The following is a 26,157-nucleotide window of genomic DNA, read 5'->3' on the forward strand; positions in this document are numbered from 1 at the left end:
GGTGCAGTTGAAAGAAGAGCCTTGGGTGTTCATACAAGCGTGCAAAGCACCATCGGATTATGGAAGCGCATCTGGAAATTTCGCATTTATTTCCATTGCGGGCATCAATTGACGGCTTGTTGCTTCGCGTCGTTTTGCTAACACACCATATCGGGCATTTTTTATGGGCGATCGGTCTTTAGGTTTGGCGGTTGCTGTGCTCAGGATGACAAAAATGTACATGACGTTTCTGCCTAATGAGCAACGGAAAGCATCACTGCGAGTCTTGCGCATAAAAAACAGTGGTTTTAAGGATCAAATACTGTGTAAAATTTCCGTTGAGTAACGCATTTAATCGTAGTTGATGCTTTTTGAGCTCATTACGTGGAGATGCATCGGTAGATGTTGACTATCTGCATTGTGTCCTACATTCGTGACTTTGCCTATGTGTTCTCTATTGGTAAGTCCTATAGGTAACCCAAGCTGCATCTTTATTTTTTCACAGCTGTAAAAAGTAAGTATGCTGCATTATCAGACCTTTTTTTTAGTATAGCTGCGCATATCTTACTACGAAGAAACTTTTCTAAGCTGGCAATTTAAGTATGTATGAAGTATGATGAGACCCTACGAGAGACTTGACACACTGGACATGAACAGAGAGGTCGTTTCAAGCATTTAACAGCAATCGGCAAAAAAGTACGTCTAGAAGTTTCAATGTTGCGCATGCTGAGCAGAAAAACATCTGAGGCTCTCGGCGTGTTAGGAAAATTGAATAATTGCGTGCCCCATAAGCTGAACATGAAAGTGAACTGAGCTGAACATCGTCAAAGTGTAGCTGCATAAAAACACTCAGTTTTCTGCGAACAAATGAATGCCTTCGATATCTTTCACAGAACAGCATAGACGAATGTCAGTGAGTGGTTCAGCCTGGAATATGTTAGACTTTGCCTAAGGAGTCATCGAAATTTGGCTGCAGAAGATATATGTGTGATCCTTGTCTGCATGTTGCCCAATCGGTCAGAATTTCGGGCATTTTGGCATTGAAGCCAAGACGCCCTATTTTGAGCTTTGTCGTCGTATAATCTGCCACTGAAATAAGTGGCACTGAGATTTCACATAGCAGGCTGAAACAAAAACTTGTCCGTAAGTTATAAAAAGCAACGTTCGTGGCTTGCGAGCAGAAACAGGTGATGGTGAAAGCGGCGGGTTTGAGGTGAAATTCACCATCTCCCTTGTCTGACTGTGGTATCTTAATATAACAAGGATGCCTTGAGGGCGGTTGGTAGTATATTTGAAGCGCATGTTGCTGATTTCCTCAACAGAAGAACCAACCACTACCACGACAACGACGACGACAACGACAGGTACTAGGCTCTCTTATCTAACCTAATTGCATTTTGTACATATTTTGCCTATGCCTTATTAGAGAATCGTCGCAGCTGCGCAGTGCAAGATTGCAGTTCGGTCACGTGCGAAACTAATGTTAGAATTCGGAGCCCTTAGGATAGCCTCGTATCCTACAGCTCGCTCAACTTGGTTGAGGGTGTTGCTGGTGGTGATGATGTCACAGCAAATTTCTTGATCTCAGTGATAAAATGCATAGTTTCTCGCCGAAGGCCGCTGAAAATGAAAAGAAAAGATCGCTGAGGGACACTTACTCGCAACTTGCATATTGAGAAGCAATCCGCCATTGCCTAATGTTCTGCACAGCTGATACTCGGGAATATACAGAGTGCTATGAGCATGCAATGGTGGAATTGAACATAAACCGCAACTCGGCTATACAGTACAATGGCAGATGTACGTCGTCTGTGAAACACAGTGCGCCGATATGACACAAATGGGCACTTATCTCAATATTTGAGGAAAGCTGCAAGAAAGACAGTGGATGGGTTGAAGAAATTACAAATATGCAGCCAGAGACAAACCGGCTGTGTTGATTTTCTGAGTTCGTGCTAGCAGCAGTGGCTCAGAAATAGTTATTTTGGCACTCTTCTCTCTTATCGAGCACACGCTCCGCACAAGAGGCAACTGGGTCAGGGCTGTGTTGCATTCCGCTTTGATATCCTCGCCTAAAGAGAGTCGTACAAAAAGTCTATGGCATTTAAAACGTTCCTTATACTATGTTACTTCGCTTAAAATGCTTTCCACTAACTGCTGACTGTGGTGACTTCGAGTGTGGGCGTATGGCGTTAAGTCTTATTCCATTAGTCCTTGCAAGAATGGCCTACTATGAATATTCTAGCCGCATGCCTCCCAGCTGATGCAGTAGACGTGAAAACTTTATAAATTCATATGTGCAGATACAGTACGGAGTGTCCCAAGATCACTTTTCTTCCACCAGGGCAGTATTTAAAAAAAAGACTCTCCGTTGAGTTGAATTCTAGCATACGAGCTTCACTCCTATGGGACACAGCTGCCCGCAAGCGTCTCTTCATATAGTCATGCATACGTCTACTAAAGCACTCTATCTGCAGGTCACCCAGAGTGGGCAGTTAAGGCGCCTTTTTTCACAACGAATTATTATTGTTATTTAAAATAAACAACCGCATAAATCTTAAGCAGATAGCCCTGTGTAGCATACAAGCTCAATAGTCTTTCGCGCTGTTAACCAGGGCGCCAAAAGAGAAGGCGCATGTAAATTGCAGAATTGCCTGTGTCGCAGCGACGCATTGTGAGGCAGAAGTGCCGATTTAAAGGCAAAAATACGTTATTTACCCTTTAAAGAAATCAAAAGAAACTTAAGCTAACGGTAAAATGCCCTGAAGAACACCTTGATGGTTCTCCATGCGGCCACCTCCCAAAATTTTAGTGCCGGCGAATGAATGCCGTCGATATCTTGTCCAGAATAATATGCAACAAGGGGTACATATAATTGTTGTATAAGAAGCAGTAGCTCGGAACTTTTGCATATAGGGTCACTAACAATGGGCTGCTGCAGAGCTTCTTGGGCCCCGTATCTTCGGATGGCCCTAGTGAGAATGTGTTCAGAACCCTTGAGCATGGTGTTGTGTCCCATATATTGATGTGCTTCGTATGATCAGTGCTCGTGGCAGGAAGAAATGGTAGAACAATTCTTAAAAACATACATATACTTCACTTCAGTTCGTTAGCAAAACAACGCTCGATGACTCTGGGAGCAGGCAGGCGCTGAAAGAGAAACCAGCCCGTTTTTGCTTTGAAGCTTGCTTGCTCTAGCGTCATTTCGTTATATCAACTAACTACCATAAACGTGTTTTATAATCCCTTAGGTAGCGTTCTTAAGTAACACATCTATACGTTATCGAATTAGGCAATGATACTTCCGTGTCTTTTTCTTCCCTCGCGAACATACCATACGAACATTCTGTATTTGCTGGTATAGCGTTTTCGATCAATTCGCTTCAGAATTTTGGAAACACTCGTTGTTACAGTACGCTAGAAGCATGAAACAGTCCCTGAATGGGGACCGTTAATGAAGCGCTATGACCTACATGTGACCAAATTCGGTTGGCGATGTTACTCATTATGATGAGACTGCTAGTTTGCTGGTTGAGGTTCATTGGTAAATACTGTTTGCGCAAAACAAGCACATAAACAGAAGGGCGAGCGACTTTCACTTCGAGCTAAGATGACTCACTAGAGTTGGCCGTGGCCTAATTTGCATTTATGCTCAAAATCTGAAGCTTGCCAAAATTTACTAACCCCGCACTGGGACACGGAGTGGAGTTGAACATTATTCAGGTGGAATTCCTTGTTTCGTACAATATATTACCGGGTTAGTGAGGGCTGAATGAGACCAGTAAAAAGGCATTAATCTGGCTCTTCCGGTGCACTGACAGATAGAAGTGCTATGCGCAAGCGAACACGACTCCTATGAGCATGTAGCGGATTCGAGCATAACTTAATCTATTGCGTAAAAAATTAGCGCAACATATGGCCCTCAACACTGCTCTGACGCTTTCTGCAGCTGATAGGCTTTGTGACTTCTTATAATCTGTGGCTTTCAATAAAAGTATCAGTTGTTAGCAGCGCATTGTCCTGTCTTTCTCACTTGTGAACGTCATTATGTTGCTCTAATTTTTTTACCAAGGAGGGTAGGCAGTGGATAAAAAAGCGCGATAAGTAAGTCCTGCTACGACACGTCACAAAATAAAGCCGGTAGGGGGCCGAGTACAGCGTCGCAAGCGACGGGGATATGCCGTGCATGAATAGGCATGTGTGACTATAGCCTGAGGCTGCACCGTGCGGTTACGGGGTGATGTAAAACGGTCGCTGGCTTCTATTCCGACATTTATTAGTTCTCTCTTCTCTACGATAAAGAAGAAGCGGGGATAATTTCTTTGTTTTGCGATTCTTGTTTGAAGTTATCAGTCCAGCTCAGATATGAATACCCGAGAACAGCGAGAAGAGGGCTAAGACGTTCAACCAGATGTTTCCACTTGGTAAACAACCACAAAATAGAATACATATTTAATGCAGTTTGGGGTTGAGAACTCGCTTCTTTTGTGAAGTTGACGGATGTGTGTTGAACAAAATGAAGTGATATCGAGTGGTATGCCTGGATATTGCATGTATAGAAAGAGCATTGCGATATCAACGAGGCCGAAGGAAGGCAATGTGAATCATATTCAGCAAAGAGTAGGCAAATATACAGGTATGTGCCCTCAACTGTCCGCGGCGATACGCAACAGTAAAGGGTCCGACGTGGCGTGCCCAAGTGCCTTGTTGAACAATCGAAATTGAACGAAAGCCTTTGCTTGAACCTACTACCGAATGAGGACCAGGCGCAGATTTAAATCAAGATTTATAGATTTTTATTTTTGCTTTCAGCACAGTTGATTTTCTTTCTTTAGAGGCACTAAGTAATAACAACGTCACGACTCTAGGCTTATGATGAATTATGTAGTGATGTCTTAACTGTTGTACTGTGTCATCGTTATGGAGTGTTTGCAATTATACTCGCTCGAGGTCATGTGTCACGTCACTAACCACACGACCGATCCGGTTTTTTCTGTCACAATACTGACGCCGAGTTTCCGTTGAATGGGTCCCTTAACGCTGTTCCATTAAAATAAAACGAGTTGGTAATTTTTCGCGTTAAAGTTCACGGCACCAAGGAGAAAAAAGAAAATACAAACCGCACGAGACAGGCGCTCTCTCCCAGGTGATATTATTAAGAAAACAACACTGAATATATAGAAAAATACCAGTTCAGGGCAAACAGTTAAGGGTTCGCACTCCTGAAGCGGGAGGAAATATTTTGGCCATTCTCAGTTTGTGGCCTTCAGGCGCATTTTGTAAATAATTAAGATATACTCGTAAAATAACGGACTATTCAACTTGTCATCCATGCTGCGCTGTATACAAGCTCTCTGATTGGGTCCCTGAATTCCGAAAGAGCACAACGTTTGCCGGTGATATAATTTTGCTACACGTCTCATGAGCATAACGTCCATCTCCGAAAACGATTCGGGCAGAAATAACTTGCCAAACGTTTCTGACTTTGTTTATTCAGCAACACCGTTGTACTGTCAAATCACTGCACCGCACAAAGGAGAGGTAGCCAGTATCCACCCGGACACGGTTCTACCGCCTGATGGGCTGTGCGACATCATGATCCTGTGGATAAGCCAATATAGTAGCGGTGTTTACGAAGGTAAGAAGAAAAATACTGATCGTTTCATCCCTGTCAGAAACTCTGTCTGTCACAATGCAGCCAAGGGCAACCTGAGCTGATGTATCCAGTCGCTGCGCAGCACAGCCTGTAGGGACAGATGCTCAGAACAGTGAGCAGGAGTACCTGCTGCAATAACTGCTAGGCCATGGATTGATGCATGAGCGTCCATGCTGGGCCGAAGCCACAGATAGGATTCGCCACCTTGAGTAGGTCAATATAAGGACACCCTGATTTGAAACGCTCTTGGTCAAATGTCTCATCGTTCTGTATCGTTTTGTTTGCAAACATAAGGGCGAGCGCGGGCTACTTTGAGCAGAAGATGAAACCAATCACAGCACCGCTAGCGCATTGCTGTTTGTTCTTCACGGCACAGAATAAATGTACACAGCTTTCTGGAAACAGTAGATGAATAATTTTTTCTTGGGCTGGGCCTCAAACACGATATGAACGCAAGACAGGAACAGTTACTGCACCATGTAAGGAAACCACGCTGTCAAGCATATATGAAGTCTGGTGTGAATTGATCACCTCGAAGTACAAGCAGTGCTATACAACGGTTTGAGCGAGACCGGCAAAGTGATGTGCAATAAAGGTAAGGAAACAATCGGAGAACAGTGTATTGCAAAACTACAGGTGTTCACTTCTTCTCACTTTGCACATCATCTTCATATACTTTGCACAAACACCCGAGCTTTCTTGTTTAGACAGTTCTTTCTCATCTCGAGAATCCTCGTCATGACCGGGTGTACGCTAACGAAAAGGCTAAAGTGAGCCGGGAACGACTGCATGCTTAGTCATAGCACGGCCAAGCTTCAGAATGTTGCGCTGGTTCTTTTCTACATCACTTAATGAATAAGCGCTCTTCGACGTCCTCTACATCTTGCTATGGGGAAAGTATGCCTGAAAGTGTTCGCCAAGTTGTGATACAAAATAAGCTCATCCTATACTAACCAAGATTATAGAAAATAATAGCAGCAAGGTGGCAAGAGAAGCCTTTGGGAGCTCTGGTCTCTGATCTTGCGCAGGTGATATGTTACTATATTTGAAATGAAATATTCCCAAATGATGTGGATTCTAGCACTGCAAGTATCCCAGAAAGAGAACACAGAAAAGATTAGCACCCTACAGACCTGACCTGCAAGTGTGGAAGAAAGAGATGAAACTACCTTACTGACTGACTGACTGACTGACTGACTGACTGACTGACTGACTGACTGACTGACTGACTGACTGACTGACTGACTGACTGACTGACTGACTGACTGACTGACTGACTGACTGACTGACTGACTGACTGACTGACTGACTGACTGACTGACTGACTGACTGACTGACTGACTGACTGACTGACTGACTGACTGACTGACTGACTGACTGACTGACTGACTGACTGACTGACTGACTGACTGACTGACTGACTGACTGACTGACTGACTGACTGACTGACTGACTGACTGACTGACTGACTGACTGACTGACTGACTGACTGACTGACTGACTGACTGACTGACTGACTGACTGACTGACTGACTGACTGACTGACTGACTGACTGACTGACTGACTGACTGACTGACTGACTGACTGACTGACTGACTGACTGACTGACTGACTGACTGACTGACTGACTGCATACTACAGCATCAATGAGAGCTGTGGATTAGTTTCGATCGCTAGTTTTTCTATTCTGTGCGCCTAAATCTAATATCAGTCCGTAATCCGAGGTATTGCTCCCATTTCGCGAGAAAGCACAAAGTCAGTCGCTTTCTCGAGGAATACAACCCGGCCATAGAAATACAATACCAACGCAGTGCTTCGTGAAGCAGGGAGCAGGGCAGAAGTTCGAGCGTGTTGGCTTTTCACAGTTGGACACACATATATGTGTGTTTTTCTGGTTATTATGTTCGCGCTGTTTTTTTCGCACTGCTATTGCCCTCATCACACTTTTTCAGGTCACGCATCGAGAAGACGTCTTCGGATCCACAACTACAATTCGCAATCGATATGCGGGGCTGTTTAATTTCGCCTCCACTGACATACGGCTACCGCGGCTTTGTTAGAACCCGTTAACTAGTTCTGAAACCAAAGCTCTATAGACAATTATCAAGCAAAGAGGGCACAAGGAACCTTCGCTTTCTTTGTCTCATTCCCATTCGTTTCAGGAGTGACGCGAATAGGTAGTAAGTAGTATCCTAGTGGGCAGTGGTGTGCGCCGCCGAGAACCCGCCCTCTGCGATCATGTGAGCCTGGACGGCTTGGCTCACATGTTTTTTTTATGTACTAGTTCATCAGTCTCTGAGGAATTAAGGCTGCAGTCAGGGTGAGCTCCTATTTAGCACCTGAATCTGTACCAGCTCGTCCAGGTCGCTGCCTTAATTAATGCGACTCCTATTACCCAGTGCTTGTGCGGTCAGTGTGTTACTTGTCGGGTGTTCTTCTCGCCATTTTTTTTAACTCGGAGGAATTTTCCTGGCGTTTATCTTCAATCCAGCTCCATCTCACGTTAATGAGCATTGCAGTGGGTGCAATGAGAGCTTCCGCTTTCAGACGGTTACCGGTCGGAATGGCATCCTTTGCTAAATAGGAACAAAGAGATTTAAACCTGATTAATACACTGCCATCAAGAAGCTGCTTGCTGCGTCTGAAATTTCTGCACCTTTTACTTCTTCCATCGTAAACTGCAATTTTATGCCTAACGCATATCTAGCCTTAGTAACTACGAGGGAGCCACCAAAAAACTATCGGATTTTTTTTAACACTTTACTTAGCCGGAACAAAGTTACGTCGATAGCCTCTTTTCCTCGGAACAATGTCAGGTAGGAAACGGCCCACTCGATGTCTATATTCAGTCTCCAAGTACAGCAGAAGCAGTTACTTAAGCAGCTGTGTACATACTGTCAACACTTTTCTTCTTTTTTTTTCTTTTCTGCTTTTATTCCATGTCTGTAATTTGTTTTCAGATTTGCCTTTGCCGTGATGTATTTTTTTGTGCCATTAATATATGTCTATGTTTTTAGGGGTTTAACGTCACAAAGTTATTCAGGCTATTAATATAATATAATGGTTCATTTTTACATTTACTGCGCAACATATATTTTGGAGATATCGCATTTGGCATGGTGTGCGCTTTTTAATTGTGTCCAAAGCTCTCGCAGGTGCTCTATGTTGATGGAGAGTTGGTTAGGTGAGGTTCTGACAAAAAAAAAAAGAAAAATATGTAGCGTCTGTTCCACTCAGTGTGTCAGGTGAATGTCAGTAGCGGCCAAGAGAGAACATGGCATGGTGTGCCTATTTCGTGCTCTGGTGCACGCTTGTGACACCCCAGAGGTGACACCCCTCTGAATGCAAAAGCACTGCCGTGCTTAAATATCTCAAAGAACTCCAGTTGGTCGAAATTCATCTGGGGTATTCCACTGTAGCGTTGATGCAACCGATGCACCACCTTCGACGAATAAAATAGCATGAATTATTGTTATGTCTTCTTATATCCCAGAGTCAGCGTACAAGTTTTTCAAGCGCCTGAACTTGACCGCAACATTTTTGTTTACACTGTCATGGAGTGGCTCACCGAACGCTACTTTAAACTTAGTGAGGGCCACTGGATTTTCTGCGGAGGCCAACAAACTCTACCACGAGGTCAACTGCCGTGGCTTTGGTATCAAGTCAGACTTCCCCGACATTACGGTGGATGCAGGATTACTTCCAATATTCAAGGTTAGTCCGCAACATTTAATATTTATATTTCGTTTTTTATTTCGCTGTCATCTGCTGAATGAATGGCTGTCGTGCTTTGGCATCAGACGGCCTACAGTCGAGAAAAACACCAACATTTGAATTGGACTCGGCGACGATTGGGCGGCGTTGGGCTGCTCAAGAGAAGGCAGCTTTCTGATTACACGGCAGCTGAAATCAGGCTTGTACTATATACTCACACCTCTCATAGATGTAGTGCAACCGGAATTCCAATGAGAAATGTTTAAATGAGGGTTAGTTACCATGATTGTCCCAAGCTTTTAATTTTTCTTTAAGCATGTTTAAACCCAACAGTATTTATCGTTAAGTGGGAGAGTAAAGTCAGAGGCACCCTTAGACAGTGCGGTGTTGTCAGCGTTCACACGCTGCGCGAGATGTTAATAATATTAATGGGTTTTTGGGGAAATGAAGTGGCGCGGTGTCTGTCTCATATATCGGCGGACACCTGAACCGAGCCGTAAGGGAAGGGATAAAGGAGGGAGTGAAAGAAGAAAGGGAGAAAGAGGTACCGTAGTGGAGGGCTCCGGAATAATTTCTACCACCCGGGCATCTTTAACGTGCACTGAAATCGCACAGCACACGGGCGCCTTAGCGTCTTGCCTCCATAAAAACGCAGCCGCCGCGGTCGGGTTCCAACCCGGGAACTCCGGATCAGTAGCCGAGCGCCATAACCACTGAGCCACCGCGGCGGGTTCCACGCACAGAAGTGGCATTGAAAGTGACGTGTGGGATTCCTGTGGTAGAAATATTACATTGAAATTCAACGGAATGGAAATAGATGTTTTTGGATTGACGACCATGTATAGTTCCGCCATCGCCTCTGCTGATACCTGGGTCCATTAGAAAAGAATGTCCTGCGCCGGTATCGGTAACGGCTGCGAAATAAGGGTGAACATTTTACATGACGATCACAGAAAGCGATGCGAGTGAGCTCAGAGAGCAGCTGGATACGCCCTCTACGATTAATTTGTCCCTTTGTGTGTAGGAAATGATTTCACCCTAAGCCACGTACTGGTAGTGCTTCTGGACGATAACGGTGGGAGGGAATGCTGGGGGAGCTGCGTAGGTGATCAGTCCACGGGCGTGGATTGGGGATGTGGCTTAGCTCGTGTCTACTTCTGCAACTGGAATCTGCTTTTCTCACTCCGTCTTTGAACTCGATTTCGGAGTTTCTTTCAATACTTTAGCTGCTCACCGGAGTGTGAGCAAACTGGCCACAGTGGCAGGCAATTAGATTAACTATGGTCGGTAGAGTTCTCGTGATCTCGTGATGTCATTACAACCGGCCTCCCTGGTCGACCGCAATTAAAGAATTCAACTGTATTCTAAAGATTCGGCTGGAAAGAAAACAATACTGTATAGAATGTCAATTCTGCTTATGAGGCGTGTAGGTAGGTCCGAGAAGAAAGGGAAGTAGTACTTGTGTGGGAGGGATATTTAATGCTATCGTATTCTGCCCTTAAGGGTAGGTTAGGCGTCGCTTAGGATTTTGTTTTTAGACCGTAGCCTGGGAGAGCAGCGTGGAGGAATTCAAGTGGTTCTGGAGACCACCTTTACTGGGCCCTCTAAGCAATGAACCCCGACTGCACTGTAGAGCAGCGGCTGTAGAGCATCCCGATCGTAGATGTCTTGGCATGGACAACGTTGTGGCAGAAACATGGCACTAGAGTAATACGCGCTGTCGTTGACAACATGGTTGCAGAAACGCAGCACTGAAGCATAGGCCGCCGGCGTACATTGTTATGGTAAATTAGCACTGACGACAACAAAGTTGAAGATGCGCATAACTAGCTCCCTAGGTCAGTGGACACGTCAATCGCGCTTTCAGGTACGGGGCAGTGGTGCGCTCCTACAAAATAACTGTGCTTTCGCTCAATATTTCGTGCTTAAACCGCATTTCATTTTTTTCTGCCGATGTTCCTTCTAGTGTCGGTTCACCACTTGCATTAGAGCTTCGATCAGGTCGGCGTGTTTGCGCGAAACCTTCTCTCCAATGTTTTGAGGGCACTTGTTTCTCTTGCGCAGGAGCTGTCTGTCGTTCTTCAAAACGTCGGTTACCCAAAAACAGAGACAATCACGTTCCTGATGTTTAGAGTACGCGGGACCCTGCAGAAGACGGACCAAGTTACTATCCAGAAGATGAGCCCGTGAGGACGCATGCAATCTTTATGCTTTTGGGGTGCGTTGTACGCGTAATGACACGCAGCTAGGACGGCAAGCAGGCAGGCAGGCAGACCGCTGCTTGGAAAAACCATTTTCTAGTATGTGCCTCGTGCCAGTCCCGACAAATGTCTGGCAGCAGTAACAGCGCGCATTAGGGACAGCGGTTCGCTTCTTTCCAACTTCCGGAGCTACACTTCACGTGACAGCAATGTCAGCTATACTTTAACGCTTTAAAATCTGATATGAAATCATATGTGTCTAATATGAAATGATAGGTGTTACATATACGTTATGTGTGTCACAGCTGTGTTTCCGTGCGTTCATATGGGCAACTATGAGTTATATGTGTCAAGAAATATGCCTTGTATGACCACACATATATCTGATAGGAGTTCATATGAGTCCCACATATGTCTCGTATTAAAATGTGTTGCATACGAGTTAACTCGCGTCACAAAAATCCCGAGTGAGCATACATGTGCTTCCTACGGGTTGCGAGCTCATAAGTAACTCAAGTTTCACTTTTGAACTTATGTTTTGCATTAAGGCGGAAACTCGAGATAATTGGAAAAAATTGCAATTCATACTGGCTAGCACTTCTTTTTTTAAACACGAAGGACAAAGCACACATACGCACGGGACGGACGCTAGTCTTCAACTGTCGTTTATTTGGCGGCAAGGTGTATATCGCAGTCTGGATAACAGTGTCTTAATCAATCACGTACGCCCAGTCTCACTGCAGCCTGTAAGGCACGATAATTCTTTTTATGACAAAGCTACTGAAGGCGCGCTGACACAAGTAGTTCCTTCTTTCTTTATCCACTTCAAAAATTTATCGTTCCGATCACATCCTCACTGCGGCTGGTACACTTAATTGTACCCTGAAATACATGTTTTAAAAATTTGCTAGGGCACCGTTTGCAGTAGTCAGCCAGATGACCACAAGCCGACATTTATTTTACTGCCAAGCCGCTCACTCGGGCATCGTCCTGACTGCCCGATGTATGGCTTAGTGGGATTTTCTACACGACATTGAATTTGCATGTTACGAACTGAGTTGCATGGTTTGCAGTGCAACTTGGCTGCCTTGCTGCACCCTTCAAAAGATGGCAGAAGCGAGCTAATTTCTTCGGTGCTGTCAGAACAAGCTATACGCCACACATTTCCGCCTCTTTATTTAGATGGTGCGACACATTGTGCCCATACGGCATCGTCACAAGCCGAGTTTATCGATCAGGTTCTTTACGGTTTGGTCAATTTCCAGTAATTGCGTTTTCAAAATTCTAAAAAAAATATGATATATCTATTACTAACGGCCGGCTAAAAACATCTGATTAGAACCAGGTGCCTGTTGGGAATAGTTAAAAGCTATTTATTTGAATTCAGTTAATCACTTTACCAGTTAACATGAGCCGACCTTTTTTTTTTTTTTGACAGCGCCTCGAAGATGACGTAGCTCCCGTCCGGAGCGCGTGCGGAAGCGCGCGTTTCACTCCAGGCTCAAATAGACGTTTTACCAATCCAATCCAATCCAATCCAATTTACGGGCGCCAACAATACTATTACTATGCCGCGAAGAGCTTCCTTCAAAAGGCAATTTTAAAAAAATAGTCGCCGGCTTCCCTGAGGCATCTGGTATATACGAGACACATAAGGCACACATCTATAAGATTTTTCAATACGCTGCTAATGCGGTTCCCTTTCGCGAATAGTGTGAGTGTTGCAAAGTTCTCCATGGACGATTGTCACAGTTCGAGAAACAAGCCCCTCGTGGTGCCGCTCAGCTGGCCGTACTGGCACTGGCCTCCCTCCCTACTTTCCAGGTTTGATAAATGAGCCTGTTCAAAATCCCTGCAGGAAACGCTTTGGGAATGGAAGCGAAAAGCGCTATTCATCGGCACTTGCCGTTGGCGCGAAGCCGTCCGCATAGATACCGAGCAGCGGTGACGGCAAGCCGGTTCGTAGGCAAATGGTAGCTTGGACAGCAGTCAGCCAATATGTGCCCACAATAAAGAAAAATCCATATCTATACGAGCACGAATACTTTGTCGTCGTCGAGGTAAGCGTGGTGGTCGGCTGCGGTGTAATTAAACATGACCTGGAACTGCAGCAGACAACGGAATTGTGGCAGACTGCTGAGTATCGCAGCAAGGCACGCATGATTTTGTTTCTTCTAAAACAATCGGTTCACATCTATAAAGCGCACGTTGGATAAGTCCCCCTGCACGACCGACCAATAGAACAAGATAAAAAGGCGCGTTGGCTGTCATGGGCTTGGAACGCTGTTTAGAAAGTAAACATGAAACAATAACTTGCCATTATGCAGAGTTCAGGTCACTTAGTTTTAAAAAAAAATGGCAGTGGTTTAACTTGGCTAAACTTGGCATTCAGCGAAAAGCAAGCACGCTTGCTAAGCGTCTGAGGCTCTTCATTGGCAGCTCCGCTACACGCTCCGCTCGCGACAGCCGTTCTATATAGACCCACACGACCACGTGGCAATGGCGTGGTATCACGTGGTCTTACGACACCCCCATCGGATGTCGTCACGTGGCGTCACATCACCCCATCGGATGCTTTTAAAGTCAAAGGCCAACCTAACGGTGAACCAATGTCGAAGGTTAAAGGTCAGAGAACAGCGGTCAACTAAAGGTCATGAGTCAAGGTCAGGGGTCAAGGGTTCGACAGCGTAACTGTACCACGTGCAATCATACACGGCTAAAGGGGTTTGTTTGAAGGTCGCTCAATGTCATTCTCCAGCCTACATGACGATTGCTTTACCACGCTCACTCAGCGAGAATGTATCTTTAACGCAATCTTGAAGCAGAAAGAAATTTATGTTGTAAAGCCACCATTTCGGTATTAACTGGGAGCCACGCTCGAGCTGCTTCAGTCTGAGAACGCCGCCATTTGTTTGCGAAGGTGTGTACTGCGTTACACCGCTTGCCGAATTTTTCATTCTTTCCATTTTTTTCAGGTACCTTGGACTCCTCGTGTTCATGGCTTGGTTAGAAATATCGAAGGACAAAGTTGTACATTGCATCGCATCGTGGAACAAACTCGGCCTCCCGGATCCATACGCGATGTCGTTTGTGAGTATTCTGCAGTATCCACATTTGTGGGGCACGAAACACAGGCATTCGACGCTAAAGTCTGAACGTGCTATATTTGTTTATTTTTTTTATGTCGCGCATAAAATTATTCGCATGCCGCGTGGGAAGAATTTTTTTCATCCATTAGCTTGAGCTCAGCTGAAGAAGATTACTCTCTTTTTGGTTATTTTTGTTCAAGTTTCTGAACTTATTCTTTGGCGTGGGTTCCAGAAGTGCTGCCTCTACTGCGTGTCTTCAGAAGTTGAACCTTCATGTTGAGCCACAGTGCAACTTTTTTTCGGCGTCAGGCTGATGCCTTGTCAACCGGCGTCTTCCCTCGTGACACCTACCGTCAGTCCGACATCACACAGTGTATATGCATGATTTTGACTAAACCGTGGAAATGCTACCGTCAGCGACTTTTAAGGAAATCGATACAGGTTCAGATAGAGCTTTAAGATATTTTTTATGCATTGTTGATAAAGAAAATGCATTCTTTCTGAGAGTAAATTTGATTCGAGGTTATTCTGCGTAATACAATTGGCGCCAGGACTGAAATTAAGCTCCTATTAACATGCTATGGGTGCTCGTCGGGGACCAATGCGGACAAATATAGCCGTATCGTATATAAATCTACTCTTCATATTATTGAAAATTTGACAAAACAGGATGTTTACTGGGCACATATTCCTGGCAAGCCTGTGCTGAAGTCTAATGATTAAAGCACCTTTTTTGCAGACTGCCCACTGACGTCATCGGGGTGGGGGACACGGTGGTGAGGTATCGCCCTAATCGGTTCCCAGCTGTTGCGAGCAGCGATTTTAAAAATTGTTCCTAAATTATAGGGACAAATTTGACTTGAATACCCGTAAAGACCACCTCTACAAATATGTTGCGCTAGAAAATACTCACCTAAAACATTTCAGGGGGCCTTTAACGTGCACTGACATCGCACTGTACACTGTCCTCTAGCATTTGGCCTCAATAGAAATGCGACCGCCGCAGCCGAGATCGAACCCGCGTCTTTCGGGTGAGCAGCCTACACACTCAACAATTTCTCACCCATAAGGGTGCAAATCAGCTGTCCCCAGACGAACACCCTTTTGGGTGCTAAAAATGGTGCACAGACCAGCACCCTTAAGGAAGGGTGCACAGCATGAAAGTTTAGAGGGCGCGCATCAGGCCAAGGCTTTTGCTTCATGGGTGAATCAATGTGGAGCACCCTTACAACATGCATTCATAGAGGTGGTACGGAAAAATAGTACCCTTTAATGAGGGTGCAACCATTACATTCTCTAAAGTATCATTAAGTGCACCCTTCCTTTAGGGTGCTGATCCCTGTACCCTTTTTTAGCACCCAACAATTGGAAATGAATGTTCGCCTGGGGACACCTGATTTACACCCTTAAGGGCGAGAATTTGTTTAGTGTGTAGCAACATAACCGCTTTGCCACCGCGGCTGCTCAGAGCATATTGTACCTTGGGCACTTTTTCTGTGCAAGAAAGAGTTTTAGTGGCTTAATACACTCTTGACAGGTGCTATATGCGTTCTTAATAAGCTGATTTAGACCTGATTTAATTAAGTTAGGCTTAGATACATCAACTACCATGAAGTATGACTCAACTTAAATTCATCAGAAATTACTCAATAAATATTCTTGACTACGTACAACAACTATTTTGTTCAAATAACCGTGATAATGGTCAACAGTGGGCCATTTTTGTTCAGAAACTATTGTGTAAGCAGAGGTTGTAAAGAGAAATCATGTGAGCATGCAGAACATCCCTACAATGCTTACTTGATTTCCCGGACGACTGTTGAAGACAGACTGTTTTTCACATAGTTGAGGCCAACCCCTGGTGATCTGCTGCTCACACAGCCACCAACAGAATAGCCCAAAACAGGATTAAATCAATAGTAGGAAGTTCTGGCGGGCTACTCGATTCATTTCGATGAAAGGGAAGACTGCGCCAATAAAACGCTGAGAAGAAGGAAAAGTACGAGCACCATGGCTCCGAACGTGGAGTTGTAATCCTTTTGTTTGCCTCTGGTCCGCATCCTATTCGCGCAGATTTTACTTTACTCGAATGAGAGAATTCAATGCTTGCCATAACAATATCTGAAAAGCGGTTAGCTACCAAAATATGAATGTAACAGCTTGCATTGGAATTCGAAAATAGAAAACTTCATATGCATGTAAGGGGATATTCTGTCCGTTGGAAAAATTCGCTGATTATGAACAGTCGGATAAATTCACGTCTTAGCACAGAACATTGTAATGTTCCCCAGAGTGACCATAACTATCACAAGACATGCAATTTTGCCGCAATTTGGGGTTTATGTGGAATATTACATCTAATATATCGAAACATATAATGCAATATACATAGCGCTTGTCCTTTCAAATACTTTCTGAAAGAAGTTCATTTCCCGAATTCAACTGCAGTGCCTATGAGCCCAAATTTACTGTTTGTGCGCTCTGCAAAGCCAGAACTGAAAACAAACTTATATTTCCAAATATAATATTAGCTGAGTATCCGCAAATCAATATTTTATTCAGAAACCATTGAGTAGACTAAACATTCATCGGGTTCATGTTAATTTCATGTTGGTTCAATACGAGCCCCACAAGGTGTCAACCTAAGCTCAAAGTCATTTCTGTAAGGAACCAGTTTTCATAACGAAAAGAACAATAATCGTCAGTTTTGTTATAATTGAGTACTCTTTCACTTGAGAATGCTAATTTTCGAAAATATAAGGCTGTTAGATATAGACAAGATGGTTTCAACATTTATTCTTTCAGTAGTTGCTTCTATCATTTCAGCGAAGCGGGTTTATAGGTGGGATACTCCGTTTCAATGTAGCACAAAAGCAAGACGTAGCACGCAAAAAAGACGAAGGCCGGCAGTGACGCAGGGAAAACTCCCTCTTTTAGTGCTGCAGGAACGCTTACTGTTAGACCTCAAATATACCTTCATACTAACACCTTAAGAAGCAACGCGTTACTGAATGCTAATGTAATGATGTTCCTGAATACTTTACTCGGTTTCTCTTCCATAGGAGTACCTATCACTAATAATACCAAAATTCAAGCACGTGTGCGTGTTTGGGGCCCATGCACTAAAATTAATATTAACCCACTTATCGAATCCACAGAAAAGTAGTCAAGTTTATTTAATTCAAATACTCCTGCATCGTCCGATTCTCGAAATGACATGATGAAAACTAATTGAATTGAACCGTTTGAAAATAGAAGAAAAACTTCGCCTTGAATTTATTACCTTTATTCGCAACATGAACTAGAAATTGATCCTGCACCATACCTGTAAGTTTCTGAAACACGGCACACCCATCACCTTAACTTCTTGCTTTGCCTGAACCGATGCTCTCAATTTTTCATGTTCTTTCGCCGGGCACAATACCGGATTGGAAGACCTTTTGGAATCACAGTGGAGTGCACCAAAGTCCCTGCCTTATGCTGAGTGTAGTTTTGTTGTATGTTTTTTCTTCGCCATTTTTGAATAGCTGAATGCCCTTGTAGCACATCAGTTTTTTTAGTGTCGTTTTGCTCTGTTTTTGTATTTTATTCTGCTGCTTCGATCGTTTAAAATCCGCAGTAAATAAAGATATCAAAAAGTCTGCTTCCAACCTACCTCCGCATGGTCTTCTTCACCTTACTATATCTTTTGTGGGTTACAGGAAAATGCGATCGAAAGCATCGTCAGCTTGCCGGACGGAAGCACCAAATATGCAATCGCCCTCTCGCTGATCGCACTTCAGTATAATGGTGTGAATATTTCACCAATAGCGAAGGCGAACGAAGGATTTGTGGTTGGGATGCCCTATTCCAACTTCAAGACGTCCGAAAATTTCCCAGATGTAAGAGAGAGTCACGCCCTCTTTTTTCAGATATATACATCACCTGACAATCTGCTCTTGTCACCTAGCAGGTGTAAGACTGCGTAATTTTCTCAATCTCATTAAGCGAGATGGGTCAGCCGCTTGACTTTTTCAATGATCTTGAGAGCTTTGCGTCATAAAGTGTGCCTAAGAGAGTGCGTAGCGCAAACTGGGCTCCAAGATGGAAGGCGGGCTTCAAGTTTCATAAAAAATTCCTGCCGTTTTCAAGCGGTGCCTACCCTTCCTAAATGCAGCCCTAGGGGACTGGAGAGTTACGTTTTAAACAAAACCATATGTTAATTCAAACCACTGGTGGATACATGATGTAAATATAGTTTCTAGCAACTTAAAAGATGAGCCGGTTACAGATATAACTAGCCACTGCTTCTATCCAAAAATATGAATAAAATAAAAACGCGAAAAAAATCGCTGCATGCTCAAACTGTACACTCACTTCAGGAGATTCTTAGGGCGAAAATTTTTCTTCCTCTAGATACATTCAGGCGGGTTTTGAAGGATCAGGAAGATCGGTTTTATTTTAGCAAACTTGGACCATAACGTATGTCCATGCTTCACGTGAAACGCCGCTGCTTTGCGCAATTGTTTATCTTTAAGGCACATCCCATTTGATTCAGGGCTTGTATTCCAAAATTTTATCACTTCTTTCTCAGCACTTGGACAATATCGGCTCATAGAAAAATTAGCTGCGGTTCAACTACCGCTGAACCTGGTTAGAGAGCGAAAACTGTGGTGTATCAGGCAAGTAGACGCGGCGTGGCCTGTGTAACGTTGAGTGCGTTCCGCACACTGGATAGGCAACGCCCGCACCGTGCCAGGTGGCGGGTTAACTAATGGTTGATCGCGAGAGATTGGTCACCCAATGAAAGCTGCGGCATATATATTGCTGCAGTAGAGCGTGTCTGCCATAACATTGTCAGCGCTAATGCATACAGCCCGCATCTCTCTCTCCCCACCACCACGTACTTCAAAGCGCGACTGAGGCGTCCACTGTCCCAGGGAGCCAGTTATGCGCCTTCTTTTCCTCAAAGCTATGGGAGTCTAGAACGTTGTCAACGTTAACGCCAAAGAACACAAAGAACGCCGATTGTCTATAGCGTAAGTGCCGCGTTTCTGCTACAACATTATGAACGCCAACGCATGCAGCGCACATCTGGCACTACCCCAACGTAGCTTAAAACGCGACTGAGCTGTCCACCGTCCCAGGGGGCCAGTTGTGCGCCTTTTCTTTCCTTTCGAAGAAAATTGAAGACTTGTTTTTAATAATAATAATTGGTTTTTGGGGAAAGAAAATGACGCAGTATCTGTCTCGTATATTTTATTTTTTATTTTATTTTTATTTAGAACATACTGCAGGCCTACAGTAGGCCCATATCGTTGGACACCTGAACCGCGCCGTAAGGGAAGGGATAAAGGAGGGAATGAAAGAAGAAAGGAAGAGAGAGGTGGCGTAGTGGAGGGCTCCGGAATAATTTCGACCACATGGGGGTCATTAACGTGCACTGACATCGCACAGCACACGGGCGCCTTAGCGTTTTGCCTCCACAAAAACGCTGCCGCTGCAGTCGGGTTCGAACCCGGGAACTCTGGATCAGTAGCCTAGCGCCCTAACCACTGAGCCACCGCGACGGGTTGAAGATTTGTTTTTAAAATTGGTTTTGAGGAAAGGAAATGGAGCAGTAATGGTCTCACATATATCGGTGGACACCCGAATCACGCCGTAAGGAAGGAATGAACGTGGTTGGGCTGAAGGTCAGCTGAAGGTCAAACTCCGGCGTACGTGAAACGCGCCGCAGCTAGCCCAGTGAAGCTTTCGCTTCAAAACAATGAAATTTTGCTTGGTCGACCTGTCTCGTTTTCTTTTTCGCCTAGCACCAACTAGGCGTATTAGCTTTCCTCCACCTAACACGCAGAGGCGTTAATAATATATTTCTTCCTTAGATCTGCAAACATGTTTTGCCCTCCGGAAAATTAACGCCGATGGGTCACTACAACGACACAGCGGCCTGCATTACGCATTTCAATCCGAAGAGCAATCCACCTGCGGCCTTCTCCTTCGAGACGGCTGAAAGCATTCAGGTTAAGGTGTGCATGCTCTCTCATGATCTCGTCATGCCAATCGGGCTCCATCTGAGCCATGTACACCAAATTTGCAATATCTTTTATTTTTGTGTATGTCCATATGTATATTACTGTTGCGTTAAACACGCAAAAAGAAACGTAAAGCTCTTATATCCTTCAGGGGTCACCCATTTCTATTAAACTGAACATACAACACAGACAAAGCACCCTAGAGGTCGGATTTCTATCGAAAGAAGACTCCTACGCACAGCTCGCATATGCCTGCAACGAGCAACTATGGAGTAGGTACCCCGAATATTTGCCAAGCTGTCACAGAATTAAAACGTGCTTGATGACGCCTTTGGTACGGTCCTGTAAATTATATTTTGTAACCTGTATCTATCCTGAATACCTTGTAATCTGTACCTCCTCCACCCCCCCCTCCCCCACCCCCCTTAATTGCGGCACTTTGGGTACACTCATCAGGGCAGAAATAAATAAGTACAATGAGTCAGCAGCAATTCCTTCGAAGGATCAGTGAAAACTTCGTTACTTTAGAACAGCCGGTGAGGAGCGCTGCCTCCTTCTGTTTCTTTCTTAGTGATTCCGAACGCTCCTTCTTTTGTTTCGCGTTTCTGAAGGTTTATTGTAAAATGTAAATCAGTAATTATTTTCCGTGCTGTGAATTAATTGCAAAGGTAAACCAAATGGGGAAAAAAATCCACAACAGCGATGCGTTCCATGATGTTTGATCTTAGCCGTAAGTATGATCGGCTACAATGCACACAAAATGTACCTGTCGACAATAATACAGGGTGTACAGAATGCGCAGAAAAATATACATATCGACAATAACACAGGATATAGAGGTAAAGAAGTGGAGAGCAACTGCTCAGAAATCTTCAACTGCGGAATACGAGGTGTTGCACCTTAAAGCATGTATTGTTCTCTGTGTAAATTCTTAAAGTATGGTTGTCAATGCTTTCATGCGCGATAAAAAGCATAAAATTTCCTATTCTTTGCAGCTGCATATTCGAATTTCGAGTGGCTTCTTCGATAATAAAAACATCGCAGTGATTCGACACTGCTCATGAATAATTAGCAATTATGGCAAAGCCAATTTTTTTTTGTGCTGATAATTCATCTTTGCTAAGGGTATAATAGCTGTGGTTTAATATCAGTATGTCGGCTGTGAGGTAATTGTTCGAGCACTCGACTGACATGTGGGAGGTGCGGGGTTCGATCCCCAGTAACGCCGCTCACCCACCAGTGATACATCGGGATCAAACTTTTTCCTGGTCTGGTGCTCGGCTTATCAGGGGGTCAAATGCTTTGGAAACGGGTCTTTAACAACAGGTTGGGTAACCAAAGGCACCACGTGTCATGGTGCTCTTTGGTCATAGCTGCCCTTTCACCATAAATTCATCATATTTATCATCATTCTATATATTGTCATGTATGATTTCTCATGATAATCAACATCTACTTACTTCTGAGAAAAATATATTTGCTGCCGCTGGCAGACGTTGTACACAGCAAGTCGAATCAATGGTGTGGCACAAAGTTGGCAAAAACTCGAGCTCCAAGAAAATGCCGATTAGATACCGCATATTCCTGTTTCGTTGAATTCCGCTATACATTGGACGAGGTCTGCCAGCTTTATTAAAGCTGGCGCCTGCCAGCAGACGTCAGTTTAATGAGTTTTGAGTATTTTATGATGCGCTATTACTTGTTAGTTTTGTGTATCAGAGGTGACTAAGATTGAAGAAGCGAAACTTTGAAGCAGCATTTTCGGATTTTAAAGCGATGCGCAGCTATCCTTACGGGCAGTTTTCATATGAACAATTCTATATGTGAATTTAAAACTTCTCATTTTGGAATGCAATTTACTAAGCAATAAATTCTTATTGTGCTACCGAAGAAAAACAACATAGCTAGAAAAATGCCACAAAATTGGTTTTAACTTCAATTAACTGAGAACAGAAGTTGGATAATGTCCTCAGTGGGCGCTGTTCGGGCCTGGGCGCAAGCGGTGTAGTATCCACAATGCAATGCGCGCCTCCGCGGTTCTGCTCCCTCTGCCATTTAGCGCAACGTGTCCTTTCAGATATGTTTAGCATCGCTCAAAACTTATAAAACGTTCTGAACAGCTAGGTATCATCGTTCGGTTCTTGCTGCAGTCCGGGCACTGTGGCATAGTAAGGCATCAATGCTGATCGTTTAAAACATAAATCAGTGCTGTTCACCACGAAGAAATCGGCGAGGGAAAACGGCTGCCGGTACGCTTGGCATCGAAATGCGAAGGTTTCTCTAAGTCAGGCAGAATGCCACAAAGCTAGCGTAATAAGGAGCCCAGCTAATCTGCGAGACCGATGGGTCAGCTTTCAAACATTATGATCAGAGTGTTGCATCACGTGGCTGAAATTCAAGGGCAATCCTGCGGTCCCGCAGACGTTAAACCAAAAATGCTGAACTACACCCTGACAATTTTCCATGTCAACACGCAGTCAGCTTAGAAGCAAATGAATTTTTAATACACTTATTAACATGATTCAGGTTTTATATTGTTCTTATGCTAATTGAAACATGATTTAGTGATGATAGGTTCGTAGTGTTATTACGAGGTTGCAGTTCCTTTTACTTCCTCTCAGAGAACGAACAGAGGAGCTTTTAATGTAGTTTGTAATGTGCTTTGCTGTAACATACTGTTCAAACTATCAAGTAGAACATGTGGATTTGAGATACTGACCATTCTTTATGAAACAATTCTCATCTGCGTTCTCGAGCGCCGACTGCATGGTCGTGCAGCTGATATCATTTAGTGTTGAGTGCTTCACTATGTTTCCATCAACTGATATACCTTCTTAAGCGGGAGCGGCCTTTTCTTAATATACTGTTAGTAAATAGAATGGTTATTGTGATGAATTACCCTAAGGGTATTACAGCTTCAACAACATCGCTATTCGATTTATTTATTACCCCTATAGACAGTATCAGCACATTAGTAGGAATTGTAAAGTACTCTATAACTTAAGATTTATCTGTATATATGATTGTTCATCAAATCACGCTAAACAGCAGGCTCCAACTTTCAGCTTATTTTGAAACATCAGTCAAGCTACATTCGACTATTTTTGTCGGTAAATAGAAACCAACCTTTCAGAAGATGCCTACCAAGCAAACACCAGTGATGAGGCACACAACAAGCACCATGCAGCATTTAAAGTTATTTTGGATGAATGCCTTATCAACTAATCATAAATCATAACTCAAAACCGCAGGAACCATAGGTAAGTGTAGAGTGCCTGATCATGACGCGTTATAGAAAGCAATATCGTTCGCAAAATTTATACACACGAACAGAATAAGTGATGAGGCGAATTTCGGGAAGCTGGACAACAACCTTGCGAGAACCATTCGTAAATCAAAACAGCTCTAATTAAATGACCTTTTCTATGTTAGAAAACATTCCAGGCATAACAAAATTGAGAGGCACCTAAATTCATGAAACGCATGCAACCACAGGACGTGCAGCTTGTGATAATCATGAACAGTCAGGTGTTGTAAGATCTACACTTGCGAACTGTTTTAACAAATATTGCACCAGCCAAACACTCTAGCATAATAACCAAGGAGGAGGCATTCCATGCCTCCCCTAAACTCATGCGCAAGAAGTTTACTTTGAACCCGCTTTACATTCCCTTCGTAACGAAGAGAGTTTGATAGTTACGGTATGTTCAATTTGCTCTTGTTATAATGGTGCCCATTGTGATGTACATTTATAAGCTGTGGTTGTCGAGTGAAAACTTCCTCAAAAATCTTCAAGTTGCTAAAGCGAAGGGGGTAAATTAAAACGAAAACAGCCATAATTTCTCTCACTACAGACCAATGTCTGTGCTTCGAGTATTCTCAAAAGGGACAATTTACTTTACTCAAGGATCACAGTTTCAAAATACGATAAATATAACTTTTTTTTTCCGAAGCGTACCTCGGATTTCTTTGCAGGCTAGCTCAATTGCTGAGACACTGCTTCAGCGCATGGAAATTATGCTGGGCAGATTTGAGTCCTAATTACCTACATTAGGAATACTTTTCGATCTTGCAAAGGCACCTGGCAGGTTTAACCGCACTATATTATAATTGATTTTGGACTTCACGGTTTCCGTGGTTTAGCATTAGCATAATTAAGCATAATTACAATTTCGACGCTAACCTGCCATTTATACTGTTATGCGGATTGTTTAACTGCTCGTACCAGTTTCATTAATACTATGAGTATGGACGAAACTGTCGTATCGTTTTTTCAAAGACCGTTATCTTGTGTAAGTACTTCTGGAATGACGCCACTTTAAATATGCGGGGGGGGGGGGGGGGGGGGGGAGGCTTTTCAAGCCGGCCGTTCTTGCTTTTTTTTATTATGCTCCAAGCATCCTGTTACGGTGGTAAAAAAAATAAACTTGAAAATGCTTGCAGGCATTCCCTGCTTCTGGTGCACCTATCAGAGTGAGAACAATACCGCAGTAAGCGAGAACAAAGCGGGGAGTGTCATTTTCCGTGTTAGTTATGCGTATTATGAAGAGTACTACATGAAAAAATGCACAATCATGGCGGTGCTCGAGAACCCAGAATGAGTGTATTTGCATGTCAGGTTCATGTCAGGTTCAGGTTCTGGTTGACGTCAGGTTGCATGTCAAGCTGTATTATTTTCCTTCGAAGCCATGCCACAAGAAGAAGAATCTAGGAAGAGTATTTGCAGGAAGGCAAATAACTTCATGATGCGGTGAATTATTGCAAATTTATTGCAACCGTTATTACATTTGCGGGATAATGTTATCCTCTACTGAATGATTTAACTAGAAGGTGCAAAAAAGTAGTTGATCTGGACCCTTATAATGTTCCTGCTTGATGACTTTGACATGTAATCCGTAATTATGTAAAAAGAATTGGTAACTGAGGTTTAAAACCTCCCATTATAGAAAGAACAGAAACCGCAACTTGCGGGAACACATTTGTTCACCCAACTTTTTTTTTTTTTCAGATGACACGAACTCGTGCTATGCTTGCCAAGCTCCGGAAAAGAAATGTTTCCTGGGCTGTGGGCCACGTGTCCAAGAACCTTAGTCCTGAAGAGTGCGGAGGCTTCGCTCACCGCCTTAAGAAGATACGCGAAATCAATGACACACCCATGAAAGAAATCTAGCAATGGATCGAAATCATCAGCTCATGTTGCCCGTACTAACGTGAATTGGTGGACGGCATCATTAAAATGAAATCACAACAATGAACCATCAGAGCTAGTAACTTTAGAATGTGCACTAAGCGCAAGAGACAATACACGACTTTTGCGCTCAATGCACGACAATGCACGACACTGGTTGGTTTGCATTGTGCCCTTCTTTGAAGTTGCCGTGGTTTTCTTGCATGCTGTGGCCACAAGTTAGAAAGCGCAGGTAGCGTATGAAGCTCTAGAGCATGAATGGAAGGACAGTGTACAAGTCAGCCGGAAAATGAAGTCCAAAGCACGCGATTTTCATAA

General features: G+C 43.8%; 1 protein-coding gene across 1 annotated transcript; it reads left to right on the top strand.

Annotated features, from left to right (window-relative positions):
- Positions 1–844: 844 nt before the first annotated feature.
- On the top strand, positions 845–25,871 carry LOC144123481 (uncharacterized). The gene is made up of 8 exons (XM_077656300.1): positions 845–1,343; positions 5,477–5,617; positions 9,130–9,350; positions 11,415–11,536; positions 14,527–14,641; positions 18,342–18,521; positions 20,502–20,645; positions 25,660–25,871. Exons 1-8 carry the CDS (start codon positions 1,280–1,282, stop codon positions 25,819–25,821), a joined length of 1,149 nt encoding a protein of 382 aa, XP_077512426.1. The 5' UTR covers positions 845–1,279; the 3' UTR covers positions 25,822–25,871.
- Positions 25,872–26,157: the final 286 nt, after the last annotated feature.

This window comes from Amblyomma americanum, chromosome 3 (assembly GCF_052857255.1).
Source record: "Amblyomma americanum isolate KBUSLIRL-KWMA chromosome 3, ASM5285725v1, whole genome shotgun sequence".
Classification (NCBI taxonomy): Eukaryota; Metazoa; Arthropoda; class Arachnida; order Ixodida; family Ixodidae; genus Amblyomma; species Amblyomma americanum.

Bases quoted from the DNA above. Each gene is read 5' to 3' on its own strand.
- LOC144123481 (XM_077656300.1), top strand. From the start codon at position 1,280: ATGTTGCTGATTTCCTCAACAGAAGAACCAACCACTACCACGACAACG. The intron at 5,618-9,129 runs GTAAGAAGAAAA...CTTATATCCCAG, and splicing joins TAGTAGCGGTGTTTACGAAG to AGTCAGCGTACAAGTTTTTC. The intron at 9,351-11,414 runs GTTAGTCCGCAA...TCTCTTGCGCAG, and splicing joins GATTACTTCCAATATTCAAG to GAGCTGTCTGTCGTTCTTCA.